This window comes from Helicoverpa armigera, chromosome 1, assembly GCF_030705265.1.
Source record: "Helicoverpa armigera isolate CAAS_96S chromosome 1, ASM3070526v1, whole genome shotgun sequence".
NCBI classification, from domain to species: Eukaryota; Metazoa; Arthropoda; class Insecta; order Lepidoptera; family Noctuidae; genus Helicoverpa; species Helicoverpa armigera.
The window spans coordinates 14,154,118-14,179,883 of NC_087120.1; the positions used below are offsets into that span (position 1 = coordinate 14,154,118).

A 25,766-nucleotide genomic window follows, 5' to 3' on the forward strand; every position below is an offset into this window, starting at 1 on the left:
TCAGGTCATAGAAGCAAACATCACCATAGTCAATTATGGGAAAGATCAAGGTTCGCACAAGCATCGCTTTCACGTTGAACGGGAGAAGGTTTTTTAACCGATAAAAGTAGCGCAGCAAACCTGTTACCTTCTGGCTAACACTCCCAATATGAGATTGCCAGCTTAACGTAGTGTCGATATGTAAGCCCAGGTTTTTCACGCTTGAGTTATAAGGGATGTTCATACCTTCAAATTGTACCGGAGGTAAGCTGCTTATATCCACTCTTTGCATAATGCGACTACTACCAACTAAAATAGCTGTATCTACATCAACTGTGACAACATAAGGGTTGAAAAAAACCTAAAATATTGACCACGTAGTACCGACGAGTAGTACCACGGGTAGCTTTTTCTTGCCCGTGGTGCTACCAGACCGCTTGGTAGTACTACGGGAAGAAAAAATTGCCCGTGGTACTACTGGTACTACCATTGGTAGTACCACGGGCAACAAACGCATTAAAAATATATTATATATATGTAGTATTGTTTGGAAGGACCAAAAAAATACAAATATACATATAGAGAAGTCAACTACCTACGGTATTTTACATCTAATAATTTCTTTGCTTTGGTTTTCGAATTAGCTGCAGCTTCTTCGGTTTTTGTGACTTTCGTGTATTCAAGAATTCCTTCTAACACGAGAAAAATTTCCACGAACGTCCATTCTGAATATTTTTCCCGGCCTTTCAATTTCGGTACGCTAACTATATAGTTGGACAACATCTGATGGTAAAGAGGTCTTAATTTTATATTTATTTTACACACAAACCTGATATAATATTTTGTTTAGGTAAACAGGATAAAAAAAAATACAAAGTACATTTCATTTCGTTTATTATTAATCATCATTATTATTAAAAGTGATTATCATAATATCTATGAAAGTAGGCGAATAATAAATTACTATTTACATAGAAAGAGAATAAGTAGGTATTATCAGTTATAAATAGGCATGATTACAAATCGGTGAATGGCGATTATATTGCTGAAGTAACTTTACAAGTTTTAATGTATTTTTCTTCTTAGATTATTTTTTGGGTCCCCGAGAGAGAGAGCCCAGTTGCTTAAAGATTTATTTGTAAATGTTCGTGAGTGACTCGCTATCTCAATTTATACCGATCCGAGGAAATGAATGCCGAATCTGCGTCGGAAACAATTTTACTTTCTGTGGCAAGGATAGTTAATTGGACTGGACGGGGTACCATATACCTATGGGCCAATAAAGGTGAAACCTCACGTAAAATGCACTTGATCGCCCCGGGGACCCATAGAAAACAATATTGCAAGTAAATCTTCATTTTTATTTTATTCCACTCTCCGCCATTACAAAATGACACATAAATTATGCTTGTCTGTTTTTTAAAGCTAGTTGAATAAAGAAGTTGCATTGTCATCGAAGTATATACTTATACATCTCATGAATATACATGCATATAATGTTGACATCATTGTAGGTATTGTTAAGACATATTGAATTTTCCAGGATTGCTATTGATAAAAGGAGAGGGTTTTCACGTTATACGAAAAAAACAATAATAGGTATATCAACCTGATATATGTTTTAAAAAAGTTACAATCGTTAGAGGTTTTTGGGTACGAAAATGTGTACCTAGCTGCCTCTGTGTTAGAATACTGATCTAAAATGCCTAGGTACTTTATTTTAATTACTTCTCTCTTTAACTAGGCACAAGAAATTCCAATTAGGCGCCTTCGCTTTAAACATAGATAAATTATAAATAGGTACCTAGGTCCTAATTGTTATTTTATCGGTTGAATGTTTGACGCTCACTGAAACATGATTGTTAAAAGATTTGTAAAACATTTCTAATTAATAATGACTTGTCCGTACTCGATCTATATGAACTTAGGAGCTTGCAAGTAACTCCACTGAAATGCGATTATAAGGTTTACAAAATCTCGGTATTCTGGGTTCGTATTAATACCAACTTTGTCGTGCCTAATTCCATCTAGCTCGAGTTTGGCGCATACCTACCTGTTCCCCAAGAAGCCAGTAAAATAGATCGAAGTTATCAAGCGGTAACAGTTATGCAATTATGGAGCAAGAAATTCGCTACTGAAAAATACTATGTCTATATAATTACGTTTCATATGATTATTTTATATTATTAAATATGATTATTTAAATCTCAGCAGATGTTACCGAAGATAAGGTTATAAAGCGTTTAAAAAGGATCATGATGGGTACTTAGTCCTAGAAAAATTCATGATTCAAGCTTTTGTGTTGCAAAATGTCCCCATGCTGAGAATATTAACTTTCAGTCCGTCATTGCCATGAGTCCAGCTAATAGCTACACAAAAATATTTATGTAACATAATAGCCGTGTTAGTAAATAAGAAATTCTCCACCAATCGTTTCCTTGAGTAGATACATAGATGAGTAACTAGTTCATGGCGATCGATATAGGTAGGTTAATAATAACAATCAAAAAAACTTAAAAAATACACCACACCTGCCATCAGCAATATGGACCAAGTTACCCGGCACTGAGGCAGGGATTTTAGTTTCAAGAGCTAGACCCAAAATATATTATCGCCTCGTAAGATGTAAGTTGAAGCAAGTTAGATATTCCGATGGTAGATCATTCCCAGTAAACTATAATATGACCTCAGTGTGATTTCAGGTCTGGGTCTGGTACACACCTGCATTGCGGTTAGTCCATTCAACTGAAACTGTCGTCCATAAGTTGTAAAAGTAAGGAAAGAAAAGCCTTTTTTCCACAAAGATAACTAAAATAAATTGGTAAATGATTAACAAGAGCTGTAGGTATAAGATACATTTTCAGTAGTCCAACTTGAGATCTGCTACTTATCCTATTCGAAATGCACAGCCCGCGACAATTTCCTACACTAGTTCGTTTAAAAACGCATCTTAATGTCTACAAACACTGTTGAAAGACCCAAATTGACACGTGATCCAAAACTACCAATATAAACCTACCTAATGTTTCAAAACATTTTATACGGACAACGCCATGCTAGAAGTAGCTGAAAAGGTTAAGATCCGCGAAACTTCAATCAAATATAGAAATCCATTACATGTATCATAAGAAGTTTAGTTTACTTTATAAGCAAAAGATAACAATTATGTTTGTATAAAGCTGTAGGTAACTTTCTTATACGATAAGTAATAAGTAGACTCTTAACAACTACATTATGTTGAGAATCGCTAAACGGAAATATCCAAAAGTCCTCCAAAATATATGTTTTCAATACCCGAAAGAGGATGGAGATAGAGATGTAGGTACCCCAATCTTAGGGGCTAAGTTGTATAGATACAGGTAGAAACTATAATATATATTAGGGAATGATTTTATAAATGTATATCTATGTTTTATGATAAGATTAGTGCTCTCCAAGAAAAGTGCTTAATGCGCCGGTTAGGCGACTCTGGGCGACTGGAAATGTTACAATTGTGCTATAATTTCAAAGTTAAAATGTTTTACACAAACTACGTAATCTACTACTGCTCTAACATTTGGATAATTGTCATGAACATAGATACAATGAAGTTAATCGATTTATTTATCCTCTTGATAAAACTCGCCAAAAGAACTGCGCAGTTAGAACGCATCGCGCTCATCTCAACAATCATCATTATTACAATTACACTATTTTTTATTCCCTTTTTATAACAATTTTACACCATTCTTCATTATTAACAAATTGCTTCTCCAATTCACTACGTATTTAAAATAAATCAATGTCTAATTCTTAAGTTTAATCATTAAATTTACGATTTTCATAAGTTAAAAAATGTTGCATCTCGTCTTCAACATAGTTTCCAAAAATTGTAGACGAGCAAACATATTTGATAAAAAACGTCACAATTCGTTTTATGGCTTTGCCACACCTGCACTCAAATTTGATGAGAGTATTTTTTTATAAATATGGGGCAGTAAAAACCCAAAACGCCTGTTCGCCAAAAATTTCATATTGTCTTAAAATGCAAATTTAACGTTAATGGGGCGCAACACTTAAAAAACTAACAATTTATCAACAACAACAGTAAAGTGATAACGTTATGTTCTGACAAAACGCAGAAAAATATCAAACTCGTTAGCGTCGAGTCAGCAGGCCGCACGGTGTGGCCGCGGCTGGCGACTCTCGGCGCAACTGTCGGCCCGCCCGCTGCTGACGCCTTCACTTGTAAGTTTTATTGATGACGTTAAGATTAGGCGATTTTTACAAGATGATGTTTAATCGCATTTGTCGGAAGTTATCTCAAGTACCTAGTGCACTAACGACTTATTACGATAGCCAGCTGTTTGTCGCCGGTCATTCTCTCGCACGAATTTAATTTTGTTTCAAGTTCTAGTTATTGTTAAAGGGTTTTGACAAAAGTTTTTTCGCAGAATTCATTAGTTGAAACAGGTTTGTGGGCCGTAATGTAAATACGTTACATTATTTTTCTTAGTAACATGAGATGAACAGATCCATTCCTTTTTCGCAACAGAAAAAATATGGCTTTTTCGGTTCACCCAACGGCCTCTGAATATGGAATTCATTTACTTGAGGAAGAGCATTTTTAAATTTGCCAACACGAAGCGGATCTCGAGGACACGTAATAAATATATGAAATGCATACATTTAACATAGTTATATATATGTCACATCAATGTCTATTATTATAGTTACAATACCAATCGTGAATACATTTACTATTACAATAAAGGTGTCTTTTTGTTAATATTTTTAAGTATTCTTGTGACTCTTGGTGTCGAGATTATACAGCAGATTATATGCTTGTGTAACTTCTTGTTGTACCTACTAGGAAATGTGAAAAATTTTAATACGTCATAATTATGAGCAGTGATTAGCTCTGTATCTGTCATCGTAATATGTATTATAAAGTAGGTACCCAAGACATATTGTAGCGGGCGAATTAACCATTTAATTATTATATGTATCAATAAATAAAGCCTCGCTCCTTTCCAATGTATTGGCAAATATTACTTATAATAATATTCATTTATATTGTTCCGTCGCCTGTGCTAAAGAAATGAACATACCTGTATATAACTTACTCATGAATAAACTAAAACTCTTAACTGTAAACAAAACAATATTTCCTTCTTATATATAAAAATAGGAAATTATGAAGATTAAACTAACACAACATTAAACTTTAAATATAGACGAGCATTCAATTAATATAAACAGAAACACAAGCGGCGGAATGATATTATAGCTCTCTAAGTAAATGTGAAATCCGGCGAGAGGATGACCGTAGATTAATCGCCTCCAAGTGAGAGAGCCTGAACAATGCGGGGATCTGCCTTGCTGCCCTCGCGGAATTCCTCCAGGGTTAAGCGGTCGTCATGGTTCTTGTCCATCTGGTCGAAGATCTTATCGACGCGCTTCTGAGGAGTGTTGTCGTCCTCAGGCTGCGGCGTCTGGCCCTAGAAGCATCAATAGTATTTTATTTAGGAAAGAATAAAACTATATTTAACAACCGTGCAAGTGTTTGCCGACGTAAGAGTAGGTATGCTAGAAAAGAAGGGTATATTCCGAAGCTAACATCTGTGAATATTGAGAACTACACATTTATTGACTGACCCATCAAAGTCACAAATTCGACATTTATTTCGAGGGAATCTATGGCGAGTTACACATCATCATCATCATCATCATCAGCCTATCGCAGTCCATGCTGGACATAGGCCTCTCCAAGTGCACGCCACTGAGATCGATTTTCACATAATAGCATCAAATGTTACGTTTTGATACATACCACCATTTGATAGATCGCGTCGACTATGTTGTACATCTCATCACGCGTAATGTAGCCATCGTTGTCGACGTCGTACAGTCGGAATGCCCCTGGAACATAAACCATCATGGCTCAGATATGCTGTATATGCAATAAAAAAATTCTTTAGATATTTCATTATTGTTATTGGCATATTTTTCATTTATTCACTTCAGGCTACCCGACCACGTCCATAATCTGTGACCGATATTTCACTGATGATAGCAATTGTGCAACGCACACGTCCAACAAAAAGACTCAGAAAATCCTTGTTAGACCTCCTACAAAAAATCGGTTTATCTGTCCTATAAAAGTCTTATAGATAGTTCAACTCAGATTTGCGCGCGGCCCTATGTGTGCGTCGGCTTGTAAATATACAACTTTCATTAGTGTGACAGTGACGTCGTCCGAGCATGACGTGTTCTTATCGCTTTTTGTTATGGGTACAGTCGTTTACGAAAATGTCTAGTTCTTCACGGAGAAAATGTTTCAAAGGAGTCAGGTGGCGTTTCAAAAAATGAAACATTCAAAGCTTTTTATTATAACATTTTACAGTTTTTCATTATTTTCTCATACGTCTTTTCAAATTGACATTGACAGTGTCTAAGAAATAAATGACGTGAAATATCTAAGATGAATTAAATACTCCTTACATATTTTCTAGCTCGGGGTACGCGGACAATAAATAAAAGTGTGGACTAAGAATGTAAAAAAAAAAACGTAATCGTGTATAATAATGTAAACAAAATGTGTGGGGAATTTTAAAAAATTATATTGCTTCGCATAATGTCGACCAAAATAAGACGGAAATAATGAAACTCATAAATGAACGTTTAAATCAAATTGATTAAGGGATGTGGGGTAATACTTGTCGACATGTACAAAAGAATAAAGAAGAATACTATAGACATTTTGACATGGAGTCAGAATTTATAATTCACCTTGGAAAGTAGCGAATCCAAAAATTCATCATTTGATTTTTCAAGTAGCGATTCAGAATCGTTATAAAAAGATTAACACTAAATTACGTTATAACTATTTTTCTTAAACACCTGTATACAACCCCGAAATAACTGTATTTGTACCTGACTGTACCTCTTGTCACGCACACAAAGTCACTGTATATGTACAAGGATTACCCACACAAAAGGCCGCGCGCACGACTGAGTTGAACTTACTATACATGGATGGGCAGAGCCCTATCATAACATTTTTATACATATACATAAAACAATTTTCAATATATATGTTACGGACCATGTGATTAATTCGGGCATTATAAATAATGCCCGAGCATTATGAATAATGTCTAGCTTTATCGGGCCATGTGATTAATAACTATCTTAACTTCTTTATTTATCACATTGTACGGGCATTATTATATTGCTACATGATAGTTGGGCAATTTGATAATAAAGCTATATTTTATGCGGTGCGAGGGTGGCAGTTGTTCTAATAAATAAATCCTGTTACTTGCTACATATTTTATGATTATTGTTTTAAATTATATGTTCTATTTTAATGGAAAATTACAAGTCTAGATACAAAATTATTAATTGGACAATTGTCATCTGATTTACTAACTCGGCCTCGTTTTTCTTGATCTCATTTTTCTTGGCTCGATTTTTTTATGGTAGAATTTAATTTGCATTAAAAACATTGTATTAAAAATTGAACTTAGTGACGAAAACGAATCGCTGCAAAACCGACTCCACGTAGTCTTGTCTGCCCTACCCCTAGGGTGCAATTCAAAACTGCGTAGGAGAGAACCGCGGAGGGGCGAGGCGGCCTGCGAGCTGAGGCGCAGATAGTTGAAACGCTCGCCGCCGCGGCTGAGGCTGGCCGGCTGTGCCGGCTAGCAAGCCGAAGCTGCGGTGGTGAGCGTGAAAACCATCTGCGACGATAAGCTCGCATGGCACCGCCGGAGCCCCGCAGTGCCGGAGCCGTGACAGAAGCCATGCTTGCTGCATGTTGCATGCTTGCTGCATGTTGCATGCTTACTTCCATGCTGGGTCAATTAATATGGGATGTGTTATGTTAAGAAAATGAAATTAAATATGTTTGTATTACTTTGCCCAAAAGGTCACGGGCAATATGTATAGTGCCCGGTCAATTTGATTATTTGAATAATTATTATCAAATTGCACTCTCATATTGGGTATTTTTCATAATGACCGGGCATTATGTATACTGCCCAATTTATCACTTGGTCCATAACATATAAATAAAAAAGTAAAATAGTACGATATGGAAGTGTGAACTACGTACAATGTAGCTTTTCGTCTAGGTTTCCCCGTGACGTCACCGAGAGTGCTCGTATGAATTCTTCAAACTCGATGGATCCATCCTGAAATAGAGAGAATTATAATTATAGTATTAGGTCTACCTTTGAAGTATTGAGAATTAAATACCGATTCGTTGAATCAAAGTAAATTGTGACCATCTCGTCAGCTCGCGAGCGGGATAGAGATGTTATTTTTCAAAAGAGTGAAACGTCTCAAACTTATTTGCCAAAGAGGTCTACTCGTTTGCGCCCCTGGAGGTTTTCTGTGTTTGCAGGAACTGCATTTTGCTACAAACTTATTATTTTAACTTAGTTTTTTTTTTTAATTTTTCCATTTTAAAATTTGTCATTTGTATTTGTAAATGAGACAGAATTGACTGTGTTTCGGATGGCGCGTTAAACTGTAGGTGCCTTGGCACATCCTTGGCAGTCGTTACGGGTAGTCAGAAGCCAGTAAGTCTGACGCCAGTCTAACCAAGGGGTATCGGGTTGCTCAGGTAACTCAAGGAGGAGGTCAGATAGGCAGTCGCTTCTTGTAAAGCACTGGTACTCAGCTGAATCCGGTTAGACTGGAAGCCGACCACAACATGGTTGGGAAAAAGGCTCGGAGGATGATGTATGTGTAAGAGAGAGTTTCCGGCTGGCACTGCTGTGACGAGAGACGGATAATGCCATTAATTAAGATATTCAAAGGTTATTCAGGACAGGCTTAGCTCTTTGTATTCCTTTGGTCTACCTTTCCTAGCCAAGTGTAAAGTGACATTCAGCTTTCCTTACAGAGATTACAAATCCACTCTTGCAAATGCACCTAAACGAATATTTGTCCTTATAGATTTGACAGTTAAGAATGTATCTACTTACATTGTTTTCGTCGAACACTCTGAACACTAATGATGCAAACTTGCTGGGGTCACCTTGAGGGAAGAACTGTTTGTAGATCTTAATGAACCCCTGTAAGAAGAAAGTGAAACGTTAATCATTCTGAGTCGGCAATACAAAGTTTAACCCCCGCACTCAGAGACATTTGATGATTATAGTAAGTTCAACTCAGTTGTGCGCGCGGCCTTATGTGTGGGTAACCCTTGTACATATACAGTAACTTTGTGTGCGTGACAAGAGGTACAGTCGGGTACAATACAGTTATTTAGGGATTGTATACGGGGGTTTAAAGAAAAACAGTTATTACGTAATTTAATGTTTATTTATTTATAATGATTATGAATCGCTATTTGAAAAATCAAATGATGAATTTTCGGATTCGCTACTCACCAAGGAGAATTATAAATTCTGACTCCAATGTCAAAATGTCTATAGTATTCTTCTTTTTTCTTTTCTACATGTCGACAAGTATTACGCCACATCCTTTCATCAATTTGACTTAAACGTTCATTTATGAGTTTCATTATTTTGTTATTTTGGTCGACATTATGCGAAGTAATATAACTTTTTAAAATTCCCCACACATTTTGTTTACATTATTATACTAGATTATACCTCTTTTTACATTCTTAGTCCACACTTTTATTTATTGTCCACGTACCCCGAGCTAGAAAATATGTACTTAAGGAGTATTCAATTCTTAGATACTGTCAATGTCAATTTGAAAAGACGTATGAAAAAATAATGAAAAACTATATTTAATAATAAAAAGCTTTGAATGTCGTTTTATTTTTTGAAACGCTTTATCTGACTCCTTAATAATTTCTCCGCGAATAACTAGTATTTTCGTAAACGACTGTACCCATAAGAAAAAGTGATAAGAACACGTCATGCTCGGACGACGTCACTGTCACACGAATGAAAGTTGTATATTTACAAGCCGACGCACACATAGGGCCGCGCGCAAATCTGAGTTGAACTATCTATACCTAAGTCACTCCTTAGTGACAGATTCTCATAGAAATTCTGCACTAAGGAACGGCTTAAGTAACCATTAAATGTCTCTCGAGTGTGTCCATATGTAAACTTTAATTTCAAACACGGAAATTTTTTCACGCGAACAGCTATTTTAGATTTCTACGATTATTTCATCATTTCTGTGCATTTATAAAGAACTAGCTTCTGCCCGCGGTTTCACTCGCGTCCCGGATGGTGACCAAAACTATCCTATGTTCTTCTCCCGGGGCTAAGCTACGTCCAATTAAATTTTCAGCTATTCTTGAGTTATAAAATGTGTAACTAACATGACTTTCTTATATAGGTATATAGACTTTTAGAAATGTCATAATAATGAAATAAATAGTAGGTAATGTAGGTATCTATTTATTTGATTTTGAATGTTACTGTACCTGTTCAGTGAGGAGACCGTTTGGACAGTCCTTCAGAAATCCTTTGTGCCTAAAAATAACCATCAGTTTATTAGTTTTATATAAGTATGTAAAGAATAGGAAATCTTCAATATTTTCTTCTGTATACATACCAAAGCCGGATCTCTTTCTCCGTAACTGAAACAATAAAGAAAATACATTTAATTACCTGAACCAAAAAGTAACAGAATCCTAGAATTGTATTCTAGTCGTCATTTCATTTTTAATTTCAGTCTTAATGATTAGCTCAATAAATATTTGAATTAATCTTGATTATATTTCCGATGTCCCCAAAATTAATAATTTAGAGATAAATATGCTAACTGTATGAGAAAATATTTGAACTAAGGTATTACTATATTGTGCTGGAACTGTAACTTCACTAATATTTTCAATCGGTTGAATTCCTCTCAACAAATCAACTGGTTCAAATTCGGACCCAATAATTCTTTGACAACGTCCCTCGACAAGGCTTTATTGAATTAACCATACGTAAGTAAATTTCAGTTGAAATTGCATATCTACAAGTTTTCATCAAAACAAAACAGCAAATACTTAGGTATCAAATTTTTATTTTAGTTGTAATGTTATTAAGTTTTTCCCACGGGATAAAACACATAAAAGAATGCTCTACGTTTTCCATTTACTTTAAAAATATATCCATGGTGTATCTACAAGAGCTTGTGTTGTCATTTCATTTTTTAATTAATTTGAAATTCCATTTGATAATTGCGTACCCTTATAAGCCCGAGATTTCGACACAAAATGTTGTTTGTCCCGAGAAATCCTTGTTATTACTTTTAATATGAATTGCAATAGGCGTACACAGTGGCAAAAGGAGCTATTTTTGTAATAAACACGTCTAAGACATAACAAGAAACTAAGGAATAACGGAAATAACATGTAGTAAGTAAGCATTGCAAGAAATCGACGGCTTGTTATAACGCTTGTTAGGTTGTTCATACACTTCATGCAGATTTTCTTAGTTCACTAGATTCTCGGAGCCCCACGCATTGCTAAATAAATATCTACACATTTTAAAAGTTTTGAAAATTATATCTTGATTCAGAACCAGCTCATAGATAATTACCACAATTACGCAAGTGGATCTCTTCACAAACATTACAATGTTTATTCATTTATTTTTTAATATCGCACACCTAGATTTAAAATCATTTTTTTTCTGAAAAGACGAAAAACAGATTCCTCTATGCCCGTGTGAGGTAGAAGAGTTCTGTATACCTAGCTTCTTTTGTACACAGCTAGAATACTTTATATTTTAATAAAAATCTTTTCTATTTTGGTCGATGGGTATTCGTTTAAAGAATTTGATGTTGTGCATAACTAAAACTAGATTTTTTAGTTAACTCCCATTAGATCTACGTGTGCTATATATTTACACATTGTTTTGGTTTTGTATAATGTTGGTGCGTGTGAAACTAGTATTATCGGTCAGTGTATATATATTTATCGAAAGCCGTATTATGGGAGAATTCGTTCCGTGATTCCGTGGATCACCATATTTGAATTGTAAAGTTCTGTTATGTAATAAAGAGCGACTAACATTTCATAGTTTGATAAACAAACGACGTATTATGAATAAAACAATATACAATTTCCAACATTTTCTCTCTATTTATCATTCTATTATTGCTATAAATACCTCAGAAAATAGCATTAATGTTATGCTGTGACCATTATGGACAATAAACAATATAAAGTATGCTTTATTCTGGGCTTACATATTTTCTATAGTGTCAAAATTATAACGTTTTAAGTTAAACTGCTAATTCTCTGGTCGAAGGCTCATTAAATACGTGCAATGGTTTAATCAAGTTTAGTTTCACGCACCATTAAACAGTGAACCAACAAGACATTTTGTTTAGCACTTTAAATAGTGTGACCAGAGTAGTTAAAACACACTACAATATAACTACATATTTTGGCCACACTACCGATGCCCATAAAGAATGAAACTACTATACTGTACAAAGTTATAATTTCTTTTTTGTGAAGTTTTTTAATGTAAATTGTGGTCCTATGATTAGATCGCATTATTTTGGTTAACTACACATTACTGTGTTGTTATGATTATATAATCCTAGCCCATAGTTCCGTTTCCTTAGCAATTTGAAGCTTGCAGAGCACAAAGCATGTATCCAGAGAAACATCATAAATGGGCTTATAAAATAGTAAAGTGATCTTCAAAGTGCGGTTAACGTCAATGTATTTGGGGCGCGTACGCCAAAACCGATAAAATCAAATATGGCCCCGCAATGGACGTGACCCTCTCGCTCCAAACCGACATCAAAAGCGTTGTCTTTTTAGTCGTACCCATCAGGCAGGCCTTTATTTATATTCTTACTAGCTTCCACCCCCAGGATTTACTTGCGCCCGAGGGAAATACTTCCTGCTCATGGATTAAAGTACCCTCTATGTTATGCATAACTGTTTCATCAAAATCCATCCAGTACTTTTAGCGTCAAAGAATAACAACATCTTTATAGACTTTTTGATTTTTACCTAATCATAGTAGACTATTTCATCCTTATACGTAGATAATTTCATCTTTAAAACTTATTAGGTAGCAACAAAAGTGTTAAAGAACAACACCTAAACCTATTGAATTAGAAAAGTTGGCCAGAAGGCTTTCTTTTTGAGGCCGTTTTGCAAAATAGAAGGGTAGTCGGTAACTATATTAATAGCAAGTATACATCGAAATAATAGGCCCAGATGAAAGAGATAAGGATGTAATTTCCGTTTGTTTGGTAAAGGTCAGTCCGCCTGCGGCCGATAAATATAATTTGCTTACTAACCTCCCTATGCGCAAAAACACAAGGTAAAACTGGAAAACGTTTTAGTTGTTCTTGAAGTCTTTGCAAAGTTTTAGCTTACTGTAGGTAACGGTTGAACTCTCAAAATTAAGAAATGTAAAAAACGTTATAAAACATATCCGGATAACAGTCATACCGTTGTCCAGTGTTGGGTCCATTAAATTGTAATTAGGCCATCTAGCCTCCCAGCTAGGGCTGCCATCCGTCCGGGTTTCCCCGGATTTGTCCTCGTTTGGAGGCCGTCCGGGGGCCGTCCGGGCGGGGTTTCAAGAAGTGTCCGGGGAAAACCCGGACACTTTTCATGTAAGGAAGCACCTCATTGAATTTAAGTCAATGTTAATATTAAATGGATTACAAATTAGGTATTATTTTGTTTAAAAAAAATCGTACTCGTTCGGGAAAAAATGCGATTTACGCCAAATGTCCGGGTATTTTTAATGTTTGTCCGGGTTTGGCGAAATTCGAGATGGCAGCCCTACTCCCAGCTAAGCCACGAAGCCGTTGGGGCTGCGCATCCGACAATTGGGGACGCGATTGCTGACGCAGCAGCGAGCCGAAACCCAGAAGCCGGTGCGTCAACGAACGTTCTTACCTCAACACCTTCATTCTTGTAATGTTACGACTGTCAGCTACAAAGTTTTGAATTAGAAAACTTTTAATTGGAATCGAGAGTTCGAACTGGTGAACTACAAAGTTGGTTTTTGTCATAATTACCTTGTAACAATTCTGGCTCGTAGTTTTCGTTCAATTAACTTTTTCTCTAGTAAGATCTTCATTCGAAACTTTGTTGAATTTTTCAGCATTTGGTGATAGACAAAAAGTAAATGCAGTAGAGTATCTATTTAAAATTTGTTGAAATACATAGGTTTCGATCACTTTGCCAAGACATTTATTTGAATACGAATATTCACTTGTACACTATCTACAAATTGCTATTATTGTATTGAAATCAATATAAAGTCGTTGCGTCATTTTTGTAACTTCCCTCGCAATAGATATATTAATAACGTCACACTGTTTATAGAAATGTTGAGTAAAAGCAGTATGACCACTTACGAAGGTTATAAGATATTTCACATGCCTAATCGCACATGAGACTAAGACCAATCAATCATTACTGAGGAGGGAAGCTGAAATAGTACCTCGAACTACTTACACGACACTGGATCAACATTGATTCCCATAGATTACAGACATTCCTGGGATTTGACCCTGTCAAAAAGCCTACTAGCAGTTTTTTTTGCATATATTGTACCTACTGTACTATAAAAAAATAGTATCGCTAAAAATACTGTATGTGCACGTGTCCTGCCACAATTAAGAATTATGAAACTGATAGGTATGTAGTTTACATAAAAAAGTGCAATCTTACAAATGTTGATATCATTAGTCTTCGTCATATCATTCTATATATCATATCTCTATCGTAACATTGTCTTAGGGCTTCCCAAAAGTTTGAACATATCTAAATTCTTACATTAAAAGAAAATTTTTTGTTTATTATTTTTGTGATTCCATTAATGTAAACAACGTTGATTGAAGTATCCCTTCTCGAAGTAAATATAAGCGAACTCAGGGACAACAGACAGTAAAATATATTTGAATTATTAAATTGCGTGTGTAGGTACCGCTATATATGATACATAGAGTACCTATCGTAGATTTTGCAGAGTCATGCTTATATAACAGTTAATTTGTACGAATCTCGTAAAGTAATTGCTTTGATATTGGACAGTTTGTAAAGAAAAAAATGGGCATTACAAGACAGAAAATCTAAAATCGATGCTTAATAATTCATAAAGCTCACAAAAAATATTCGTGAAAACGATATTTTCTGTTATATTTATGGACGAAGTTAGTTTTTGTTCGAATCGGTATCTAAGAAGAAAGTGAAAAGGGAGCGATTTTCGATATGAATGCCAGACAGTGTCTGTGGGTTACTCATGGGAAATTATTGGAAGGTGCTTAGAAAGAAGGCCACGACTGTATCTCTTGGCGCTACTTAAATAAGCCATTTATGTAACAAAGCCTCAATGAGACAAAAAGTAATTGCTGATACATTTTTTATTGTTAGACATAAAATAGTGTTTGAAAACGAAAAAGGTGGAAAGTGCAAGTATTTTATCTGAATATTTTAGTATTCATCGCACATACAACTGAAAAATTTGCTTTGTGTATACTTTTTGGGGATAAAAAGATTTCAGAATCGTATTAACTATTTGTGATTTTAAACCATAAATTGAATTTTTATTCTGTAGCTTCCTAAAACTATTATTTACATGTAATCAACTCTAGTACTTAGCTTGAACTAAGTTTTAGTGAACTAAATACTTGCTGAAGATGAACGATGGATAAATCCAGCTACCTAAAGTCTTGAGATAAGATAGCGATTAATTAATTTACTTTAACTTTAGAAACGGGACTACTAAAGGCAATTAAACCGCATTCTATTGAAGAGAGCCAATATTAATTAGTTTGAGTAGAATTTTTGTTTTGTTATTTTGGTTGTAAAATGAATAAGATAATACGATCCTTCCAACTATTGTATTGCTAGTACACGAAAGGACGCGATCGAAAATAATAAAATGATCAGCATGATATCTCAGAATTAGTTTTTAAAATTCAGTACATCTGAAGGATTGCAATTCGTACTTTCGTGTTAGTAAAATTTGTGCGGATTGATTACTAACCTAGATTGAATTGGTAAGGTTATTAAATTAACTTTATTGAAATAACTTACGTCGGATATTTTAGCACATGTTGTTCACAAGTACTAGAGCACCAAAAACAACAGTTATATAAAAAATAGGGTGTGAAAAATGTATTTCTCAAACGTAACTGTGTCAGCTATACGTGTTCTTAATCACTGACCCAGAAATGATTTGTATGCAGACAGTTTTCACGCACCGTGTTGCTGTTATACCTTTCCAAACAATACCAATTTTATCAAATATTTTTCATAACGAACTTACACGGAGTGCAATGTTCAAGTAATAGTCGGGAGATCTAAGTTAAGATCACCACTAGATGTAATATCTTGCGGGGATAACTGGAACTACCACAACTGTCATGATGTAAGCGAGTTGTTAATTGCTGACATAAATCGTGTGCTAACATTTAATGTAGTTTCAGCAGCATCTTAGATTACAGCCGTTGTTATTATGCCTCTAGTTAAACGATGAACTATATACAAACGTAATACTATAGTAAACGATCATTAGATTTATGGTCTACCTTTGCTTTGTTTCATGACAATCAAAGCATCCGCAATCATTGTGTTGTTTTTTAAAAACAAAGCGAAGTAACGTGACTTTTACCACGCTAGTGTCAGTTTATTTCCAACTACGGAAAGTGATGGTTTTCTCATCGAGAAATTCATATGGAGCGTGTAAGTGTTCCTTGATATATTACTCACTACTCGTGTACTCGCAGTGCAACCAGACATATCTTTGACTTTCTGTTTACAGGTTACCACATGTCTAGTTATACTCTCCATGAATTTTCCGATTCAAAGTTTTCCGATAGAGAATGGATTTTCCGTGAAGTTTAATCCCATGTCTGCAAAAGAGGAGTTAAGACCAAGACAGTTTGGCGCGTTATTCGCGAAAATTCCTCAAGATTTTAAGAGTGAAGAGATTAACAGGCGAGAACTTTTGACTAAAGGATATTTCCCTGAGAACCCTGAATTTCCAGTAGCATACTCAAATCAAGTAGCAAAATTATTGTACCCTACGAAATATCATTCCAATAGTTATAGTGAGAATATGACGGGGTTGTGGGTTGATCAAGTAAATTTCCTGAACTTGCCGATCGTCAGGCAGCCCTATGACAACTACAAAGTATTAGTAGCATCTGCTCCGCCGAATGTGCAACTTGGAAATGACAATAAGCAGACGATCATATACGTTGTGTTCCCAGATGACGGCTCCAATGACCAGACTGTTAGCAATGTACCTGTAATATACTTCGTAAACGAAAAAAATGCCAAAATCAACACCGAAAAGAAGGGACCCGCCGACCCGATATTGATTATTGACAGCAACCGAACCGTGACAGGACTTAAAAGTAAAGAAATATCAAAGTTTATCAGATTCAAAAATAAATGGACCAATCGTTTTGATTACAAATTAACGCCTTGAGCATCAATGATAAGATGATTGTGCATATTTTATCCCATTTGATTTTATATTTCTTTATATGTGACATTTTAATAGTGCATATAATCCGACTTTTAATTAATACATATAATATAGATAGATATTTATGGATTTTATTTACTACTTATTGCGTTTATTTACAATGCATATCAATTGTACAGTCAAGGAAAAACATCACGTGAATATAGATAAATTATAATTATAAATAAGGCTTTTTATTTATTTTAATTTCTAAAGCAGTGAAAGTGATGAAAATGTAAGACATTTATCAACAGACATGATCTAGGTACCTATAGTGAATATTCATATACCTCTATAGTAACTCATCCTGAGGTACGGAATATACCTGTGGCTACCGGTGTACTAGTCGCTACCAGTGTACCAGTGCGGTCGGCATCCAAATTTTTTACCTTACATATATTACTAACCAAGATTAGAAGGATTGCTTTGAAAAAAATAAGAAGAATGCCCAAACATGTATGGACTAAAAATCCGGAATCCATAGAAACGACTTATGCTTGGTAAGGTGGGACAGACATACTTACTGTGTAATGTACTAAAAAAATCATAACTAAATGAGTATCACTCTTGAAAAACTATTTTGTGCAATTGTTAATTGTTTATTGTAGCATATTGTAGCATGAATACGTGATTCGAGTACCATTGCGCGGATTATCCGGCAGTATGACAATGCTACTTAATCAACAATAATTTTTCGGCACTGAAGAATTCAAAATGCGATAATAAAGTTTGGTCAAGATGTGAGTGAAAACGAATTAGCACTTGGTAAGAACTAAAACAACTGTGGATTACGTCATTCTAATAATACCTACAATTTTTATAAAAATAACCTCTCAATTTTAAAGGACGTCGTTTATGTTTCAATATTGTTGGAAAAATATGAAGATGGTTGGACAAGGGTCGCGATCATGTCATAAGTGTTTATGTTGCTCATTTGTTCTGTGAGCTCATCGTCCTCCTAGCAGTTAGGGTCAAAAGGGGCCGAGTCTAACGCAGGGTTCTCTTAACAATATCGGACAATATATTGGATCAGGCTGCAAGACCGACAATCGGTGACTGACTTTTTATAAGTAGGAGAAAAATTGACTTTTTGTAGAACTTTAAATTTTTCTCCTATAAAAAGTCAGTCAATAAATTCCAGTTAGAACGTCCAATAGAAAATCGGCCCGATTATCCGTCGAACATAAGGGCTGTCGTTGGCGGGCTTTACGCTTATGGTATGTTTAATAATAAACTCTTAAAATACATATATGTACCCTATATAGAAGTACTCTATATTATGTTTTCTACCACTTAGGGCCAGGCCACAACAGTGCGTTGCGGCGTCGCATCGCAAAAATCAACGACGCATATCATATTAATCGCATAGCTGTGCAATGTTGTTTTTGCGATGCGACGCCGCAACGCACTGTTGTGGCCTGGCCCTTACCTATTCAAATTTTAAAATAGGAAATCTCTTTTTAACATTTCATTCTTGCATTAGAGTAAGACACTATGATGCTCATTATTGGTAATAATATAGGTAATTATAGTTAGGATGCAGGTCAGTCGGTTATTGTGACGCATTTTTAACATTTTTTTTTAACAAAATGCATAGTTTTATTACAACACAATAAAGGTTGGTCTATTCTACTGTATTTTCAAGTTTTTACCATTAATTCCGGGCCATCTATGTGATATAAACGAAATCAGTTGGTTTTGCCTTTCGTTCTGATGGTGCGATGAACTCCGAAGTTGTAATTTATCAAATGCTTTGGAACTTATTGTATAGATGGCGCTGTACATGTTATTGTTTGTGATTCCCATTTCTTACCACGGTGACTTTGGCAAAGACAAACTCTAAAATAACCCCACTCAATAAAAAAACTAAATTTAAGAAAGCAGCAAATTAAATATTATAAGGTTCCTTAAGGTTTTCATTTTGGTAATGCAAGTTTCTTAGATTTTGATTGGTGGACAAAACAGTAAAATGAATAAACTATTGAAAGTAAAGATTCTGTTGGCGTGTAGAAGCGGAGATAAAAGTCTGTAACAACATATGTAGTCGTTCGAGCGTGTTTCCGTCTATGTTGGGATCAGCTTTCAGTCTAACCATACCATAACAACACTGTGTTATGTTTTTTCATAGTTTCAAATATACAATATACCTAGTGTGAGTCTTTTATTGTGCACATATCGAAATGAATGAATCTGTGCTCAATTTTGTCAAGGAAATTATAATTAAAAAAAAAAACGGCCAAGTGCGAGTTGGACTCGCGCACGAAGGGTTCCGTACCATCCAAACTAATATTCTATAAGTACATAGTATTTATCGAAATCGAGCAAAAAATCAAGTTTGTTGTATAAAATATTTATTTGATTCTAGTTTTCAGTATTTGTTGTTATAGCGGCAACGGAAATACATCATCTGTGAAAATTTCGACTCTCTAACTATCACGGTTCATGAGATAAGGTAAACGCGGGTGAAGTCGTCATGCCCCAATAGTCGTCAATTAATCTAAAAACTTTTATTTATTTTTTCTATTGAACTTAAAATGGGCCGGTTTATATGTCAACATATTGTTGATAACATATTGCACAATTGAAATGACAATACGGGGTTTTAACAGTCATGGCATCGGAGATATGTTAGTCGAAACATGTGTGCCCTAACAAAATCGTTTTTTCGTGAAGTTCAGCTGTCAAAAGTGAAGCTCAGCACGTGGTTTTGTATTTTGATTTATATAATTTCAGTGGTGTCTGTGGTATATTTCTTTGTTTAATTGGACAGTTAAGTTTATTCGCTAACGATGTAATATACAATTTGGAATACTTTTAACATAGAAGATATATTTTTTTAATGTGACATCTATTGGTACTTTAAAACTCCCATTTGACCCAAAACTCGTCAATTTTAGAATTATTATGACGAGTACTGGGACATGCTCAAAAGTTGCACCTAAACTCGTCATAATGAGGATATTTTGTGTTTTACAGTACAAAATGCGAATAAATAGCCAATATCGGGACTTTTACAACATTGTTAACCCTCTAGGACAAACATATTTAAGGTTTAGACTACATTCGTTGATAAAACTGTGTTTGACTTGACTATTCTTACACTATGCTTTTTGTTCGAAATAACTGCATGTCGTCACGCGTATTGTACCGCGTGTCTTAATAGCGCCTGTATAAAAATTATGTAATTCAACTAGCTACCTGTTTTGAAGCAAAAAATATTAAAATCAGTTTTAAAACTAAGATGACATAGCTTCCAGGGTAAAGAGTAATCTTAAATAAGATTTTTTTATTTAAAATTGTATGTACGTAGTGATTGCATGATCGTTATTTTAATAGCAGATCATGACTGTAAGAAACTACAAGCAAGAGGGCCTTTTAAAAGTCATAGAAGCTGTTTAGAATAGAATAATGAAATTCTAAACCGCCGTGGAACGCCGGCTTAGAATTGCGTTCCCCCAAATCATCTCGTGGTTGTCGTAAGAGCGACTAAGGGTCAAACCGGAGGTCGGGCAGCAGCGCCCTCCCCAGCGGTCAAGGTAACGGCGGAGCAGGGGGTGCTAAGAATCCCCGGAAGAGATCCGGCTACCCACCCCCACGACGACTGGCCCTGATAACACAGAACATACGCACATTGAGGACTGATGAAAGGATCTACGAGCTGGAAGAGGAGTTGAGCAAGTTACATTGGGACATTATAGGGCTATGCGAAGTCCGTAGAGAGGGAGAGGACACCGTAACCCTGAAGTCTAGTAACTTGCTTTACTACCGGGAGGGCGACCAATGGTCCCAAGGTGGTGTCGGGTTTCTCGTTCACAAGTCCCTCGTGAGCAACATAACAACCATCGACAGTGTGTCGAACAGGGTGGTATACCTAATACTGAGAATACCTGAAAGATATTCGCTGAAGGTCATTCAGGTATACGCACCGACCTCGTCACACTCCGATGATGAGGTGGAGACTAAGTATGAGGACGTAAGAAGAGCCATACATAGTTCCAAAACCTACTTCACTGTTGTTATGGGGGACTTAAATGCTAGGTTGGGAAAGAAAAGCGGTGATGAGTTGAGAGTGGGGCAATTTGGGTATGGGCAACGGAATTCTAGGGGACAGAGGCTGGCCGACTTTCTGGAGAAAGAGGGACTCTTCATGATGAACTTTTTTTTCAGAAGCCGCCTCACAGGAAATGGACCTGGTTAGGTCCCGATGGTTTCACGGGAAACGAGATAGACTTCTTCATGACCGACAAGAAACGGGTATTCAGCGACGTCTCTGTGATCAATAGGGTAAAAATCGGTAGCGATCACCGAATCGTAAGAGCCTCGCTGAATATTAATGTTAAACTTGAAAGGTCCAGTCTGATGAAGTCTACGCTCCGACCTACTCGGTCCCATATTCAAAATCCAGAAAGCTTTCAACTCGAGCTCTCTAATCGCTTTGCTTGCCTTGAGAACCTAGCATCAGTGGACGAGATCAACGACGGGCTAGTGGAAACTGTCCGCACGGTAGGCTCTAAGTTTTTTAGACCTTGCCGTAAAGATAGACCTCAAAAACTGACCGACCAAACCTTAAACCTCATGGCTGAACGACGCTTGCTACAGTTGCAGTCTTCCAGCGACGCGAAGTCATATAGGCAGCTCAATAGACGAATATCTAAGTCCTTGCGACACGATCTGCGTCTCTTTAATACAAATAGTGTTAAAGAGACCATACAGCGAAACCAAGGCTCGACGCCTTCAAGCTCCTGGAATGGGAAGGACTTGGCATCAACATCAACGGCGAATACATCACTCACCTTCAGTTTGCCGATGACATTGTTGTCATGGCAAAGTCGATGGAGAAACTCAGTATGATGCTCGATGGCCTCGACCGAGTTTCACAACGGGTGGGCCTGAAAATGAACATGGACAAGACGAAAATTATGTCAAATGTCCATGTTGAGCCCACCCCGGTCTCTGTTGGAAGCTCGGTACTCGAAGTTGTTGACTCATATATCTACCTAGGATGAGTAGTCCAATTAGGTAGGTCCAACTTCGAGAAAGAGGTCAACCGCCGAATCCAACTCGGCTGAGCAGCGGTCGGGAAACTACGTAATATTTTTTCGTCCAACATACCTCACTGCCCCAAGACGAAAGTCTTCAATCAATGTGTGTTACCAGTGATGACTTACGGCACCGAAACGTGGTCTCTCACTATCGGCCTCATCTCAAAGCTCAAAGTCACTCAACGAGCTATGGAGATGGCTATGCTCGGGGTTTCTCTACGTGATCGAATCCGAAATGAGGAGATCCGTAGACGAACTAAAGTCACCGATATAGCCCGCCGGATTAGCTAGTTGAAGTGGCAATGGGCAGGCCATATTGCTTGCAGAGCAGATCGCCTATGGAGTCGAAAAGTGCTGGAGTGGAGACCACGGACTAGTAAGCGCACGCAGCGTAGGACGTCCACCAACAAGGTGGACAGACGACCTCATAAAGGTCGCCGGAAGACGCTGGATGCAGGTCGCCTCCAACAGGTATCTGTGGAGATCCAATGTTCAGCAGTGGACGACCTATGGCTGAGATAAATGAATGTGGCGTTTATTTTTTGTGAAAACTGATACTTTTATTTTACAATTTAAATATTTTAATAGTAATAATTTTACTCGTCCCACATATACACATGACTGCACGGTTATTATGATTAAGAAATATAACATATACATATTTTACAGACTGATTTTGTGATTCCAAGCGTAGGGGATTTGATTTTCTATCTATCTACCTAATGTTTCAAAGGCACAAGTATGCTTAACAAATTCAACCACAAAAAAATGTACAAAACTTGAACTTTATGTTCAAGCACATAGAGTTTACATTAGCATTAAAAGTTGACGAGTACTGGGAATATTTGACGAGTATCCGTACAAATCAGACGACTATTGGTACAAATCGCCCTTTTTTTACTTTTGGATTAATAACTACATAAACCCATCAAAATGATTAAAAAACATTAGTTAATTAGAATAACGAATAAATACTCTATCACGTCATGCAAAAATTGTCATTTTCTATTGAATATTTAACACACAGTAGCGCTTCAAAGTCAGTGATTTCCGAAATCCGACGAGTATTGGTACGTTTACCTTACAGCCTGGTGACAGACGGACGGACAGAGGAGCGAAAACAATAGGGTCCCGTTTTGTACGGTCCCCTTTGGGTACGGAACCCTAAAAACAAACAGAAACCCAAAGCATGGGATGTCTAGAGATTTATTGGAAGATACTACTTCTAATAATTTTGCAGTTTGTTTCATCGTTTAGATGATTCAGATCGTTCAAAAGCACACTGGATTTTTAGATTCCACAATTCATGCAAAATGCATGCAATTTTTTGTTGATAAAATTCACAGACTGCTTTCGCTATGTGAACATTAGAAACCGGAAAGTCACCGAATTCACCAAGAACAGCAAAGACAAAGCAAGTTATTGTACACAACATTGTTTTTGCAAAAGATGTTTTCGTTTTTTCTTCCGATAAACAGCTTATGCGGAACGGCAATGTCGTGAAAACACCAGTAACAGCATTAGGATTATGACGAAGTGGAGTAAACAGATATAGCCTCTCGATACACCACAAACCGTATTATGTTCGCGTCTTTTCCAGATTCATTTTTTAACTTCGCTTTGCTCTATGTTGGGTGTTTAGTTGTCAGTCATACATACACCTTTTCCTACTTTGGGGCATCGATCTATAACTAGTTACATTATAGTCGTAGTGATTTGTGAATACCACATCCCAAAATTGTCGAACCTTTGATCACAGTCACAAATATTTTAGCAATGATATACCAATATAAATTCCCTTAAACCTCAATGACTGAAACTGTTGTACAATAGTAATAATTGTCCTGTTTTAGGGCTCTTTGCACAGTGGAACTTGTCCATTACAATCACTCGATTGATGATACAGACAGACTAATAGGACTCTTGAACCGCAGTTGTTGGGGAATTGTTTTTCACGATTTTTTTCAGGTATATCTTGAATTAATATCGTCAATATTAGATGCAGCCATTTAATATCCGGGGATTGGTTTGTGAACATCAAGTAACAACATTCAAATACTCAGCTTTCCCATCGTATATTCTGACTAAATACATGCCTTTCTTGAAAAAACATTTGATGAGCTTTTATGATCATGGTAAAAGTGCAACCAAGATGAGAGAGAAGAAGAAAAGTGCTTCCAGAGCAAGCATGATAAGCATGTATTAGCATGTGAGAGTTAAGTATAGAAGCAGAAACAATACCTAAATATATTAAGCTGTCCAACTGTCGCCGTTTTATGAACTTTCTCACTAAATTTTCAGTATACATATGTCTGTTGATGTAATAAAACACCCTTTTCCGATCTTCTTATTTCAAATGTAATATATATCTAGTTTTGTGGTTGTTCATAAGTCTCTGTTATGAATTCCTTTTCTAAGTGATACAAGATCTAAAATAATCACCTCGTTGATTACGTTTATTCTCTTAGATTGACATTCTTACAGGTACCCATCCTATCAGTTAAATAGGATTCCGGACTAAAACACACCTCAGTTTAAGATTTGAAAGCAAAGGAGTGGACTCGGAATTAATTTCCATGAAAATACGTAGGTTTAATGGACTGGAAGCGTTTGAGCCCTTTCACCGTTATTGTGTTCTTTAATCTAAATAAATGGTTGCCGGATAGTTCGTTACACTTAGAAGGGAATACGTGACTTTTTTTGTATTTGAGTTTGAAATAGTGATCCAAAAATCTATATCTATTTTTTTTTAACGACTTCAATAATCATCAAATGGCCCCTCCCGCTATGTGTTAGCAGCGGTGAGGGAGTGTCAGACTCTTACTGACTAAAAACCGTCGTGTTCCGTCGTAGGCCTTTTTATGTGCTAGGGCCGCGGTATCTCTTTCGAACAACCCGCAGCAATATCTATATACCTGGGTCGCTGTATGCTAGAGCTAAAAGTTTTCAACACTCTTTTGTCGGTCTCTGCCACATCCGTGTACTATGGTGCACTCTATATTAATTGTGATAAATGAGGTTCTGCTATGAGGTCTAGCGGGTGCAACTAGCTAGAAGTTACATTTTTGATATCTTGACAGATGAGTCACTAATTTGATTGATGTGTTATCACGTATTTCATAGACTGTTGCCGACGGCTATTTGATGAAGGTCCTGTTGAAGTTTGTTTTTATATTTTAGTTACCTACCATTTTTTGTGAAATTGAAAATGAAATCTTTATTTGTAAACATAGGTTTAAAAAGGTGGTTCACAGTATCTACATATTATATTATTAGCCCATCTTTTCCACTAATTCCACTAAGTGTAAAAATC

At 36.2% G+C, this 25,766-nt stretch overlaps 2 protein-coding genes across 4 annotated transcripts in view; one reads left to right on the top strand and one right to left on the bottom strand.

The window, feature by feature from the left end:
* Positions 1–856: 856 nt before the first annotated feature.
* LOC110379389 (frequenin-2) overlaps positions 857–25,766 on the bottom strand; it is a 148,272-nt gene continuing 123,362 nt past the window's right edge. For all 3 annotated transcript variants that reach the window (XM_021339055.3, XM_021339054.3, XM_021339052.3), the window contains 6 exons: positions 10,513–10,537; positions 10,382–10,430; positions 8,955–9,044; positions 8,078–8,156; positions 5,792–5,880; positions 857–5,459 (listed from right to left, as the gene is read on the bottom strand). In XM_021339055.3, coding sequence (XP_021194730.1) covers positions 5,292–5,459; positions 5,792–5,880; positions 8,078–8,156; positions 8,955–9,044; positions 10,382–10,430; positions 10,513–10,537 — 500 coding nt within the window. In that variant the 3' untranslated portion in view covers positions 857–5,291. The remainder of the gene's footprint in view (positions 5,460–5,791; positions 5,881–8,077; positions 8,157–8,954; positions 9,045–10,381; positions 10,431–10,512; positions 10,538–25,766) is intronic.
* Positions 16,545–17,463, top strand: LOC110379388 (uncharacterized). The gene is made up of 2 exons (XM_021339051.3): positions 16,545–16,621; positions 16,701–17,463. Exons 1-2 carry the CDS (start codon positions 16,613–16,615, stop codon positions 17,370–17,372), a joined length of 681 nt encoding a protein of 226 aa, XP_021194726.2. The 5' UTR covers positions 16,545–16,612; the 3' UTR covers positions 17,373–17,463.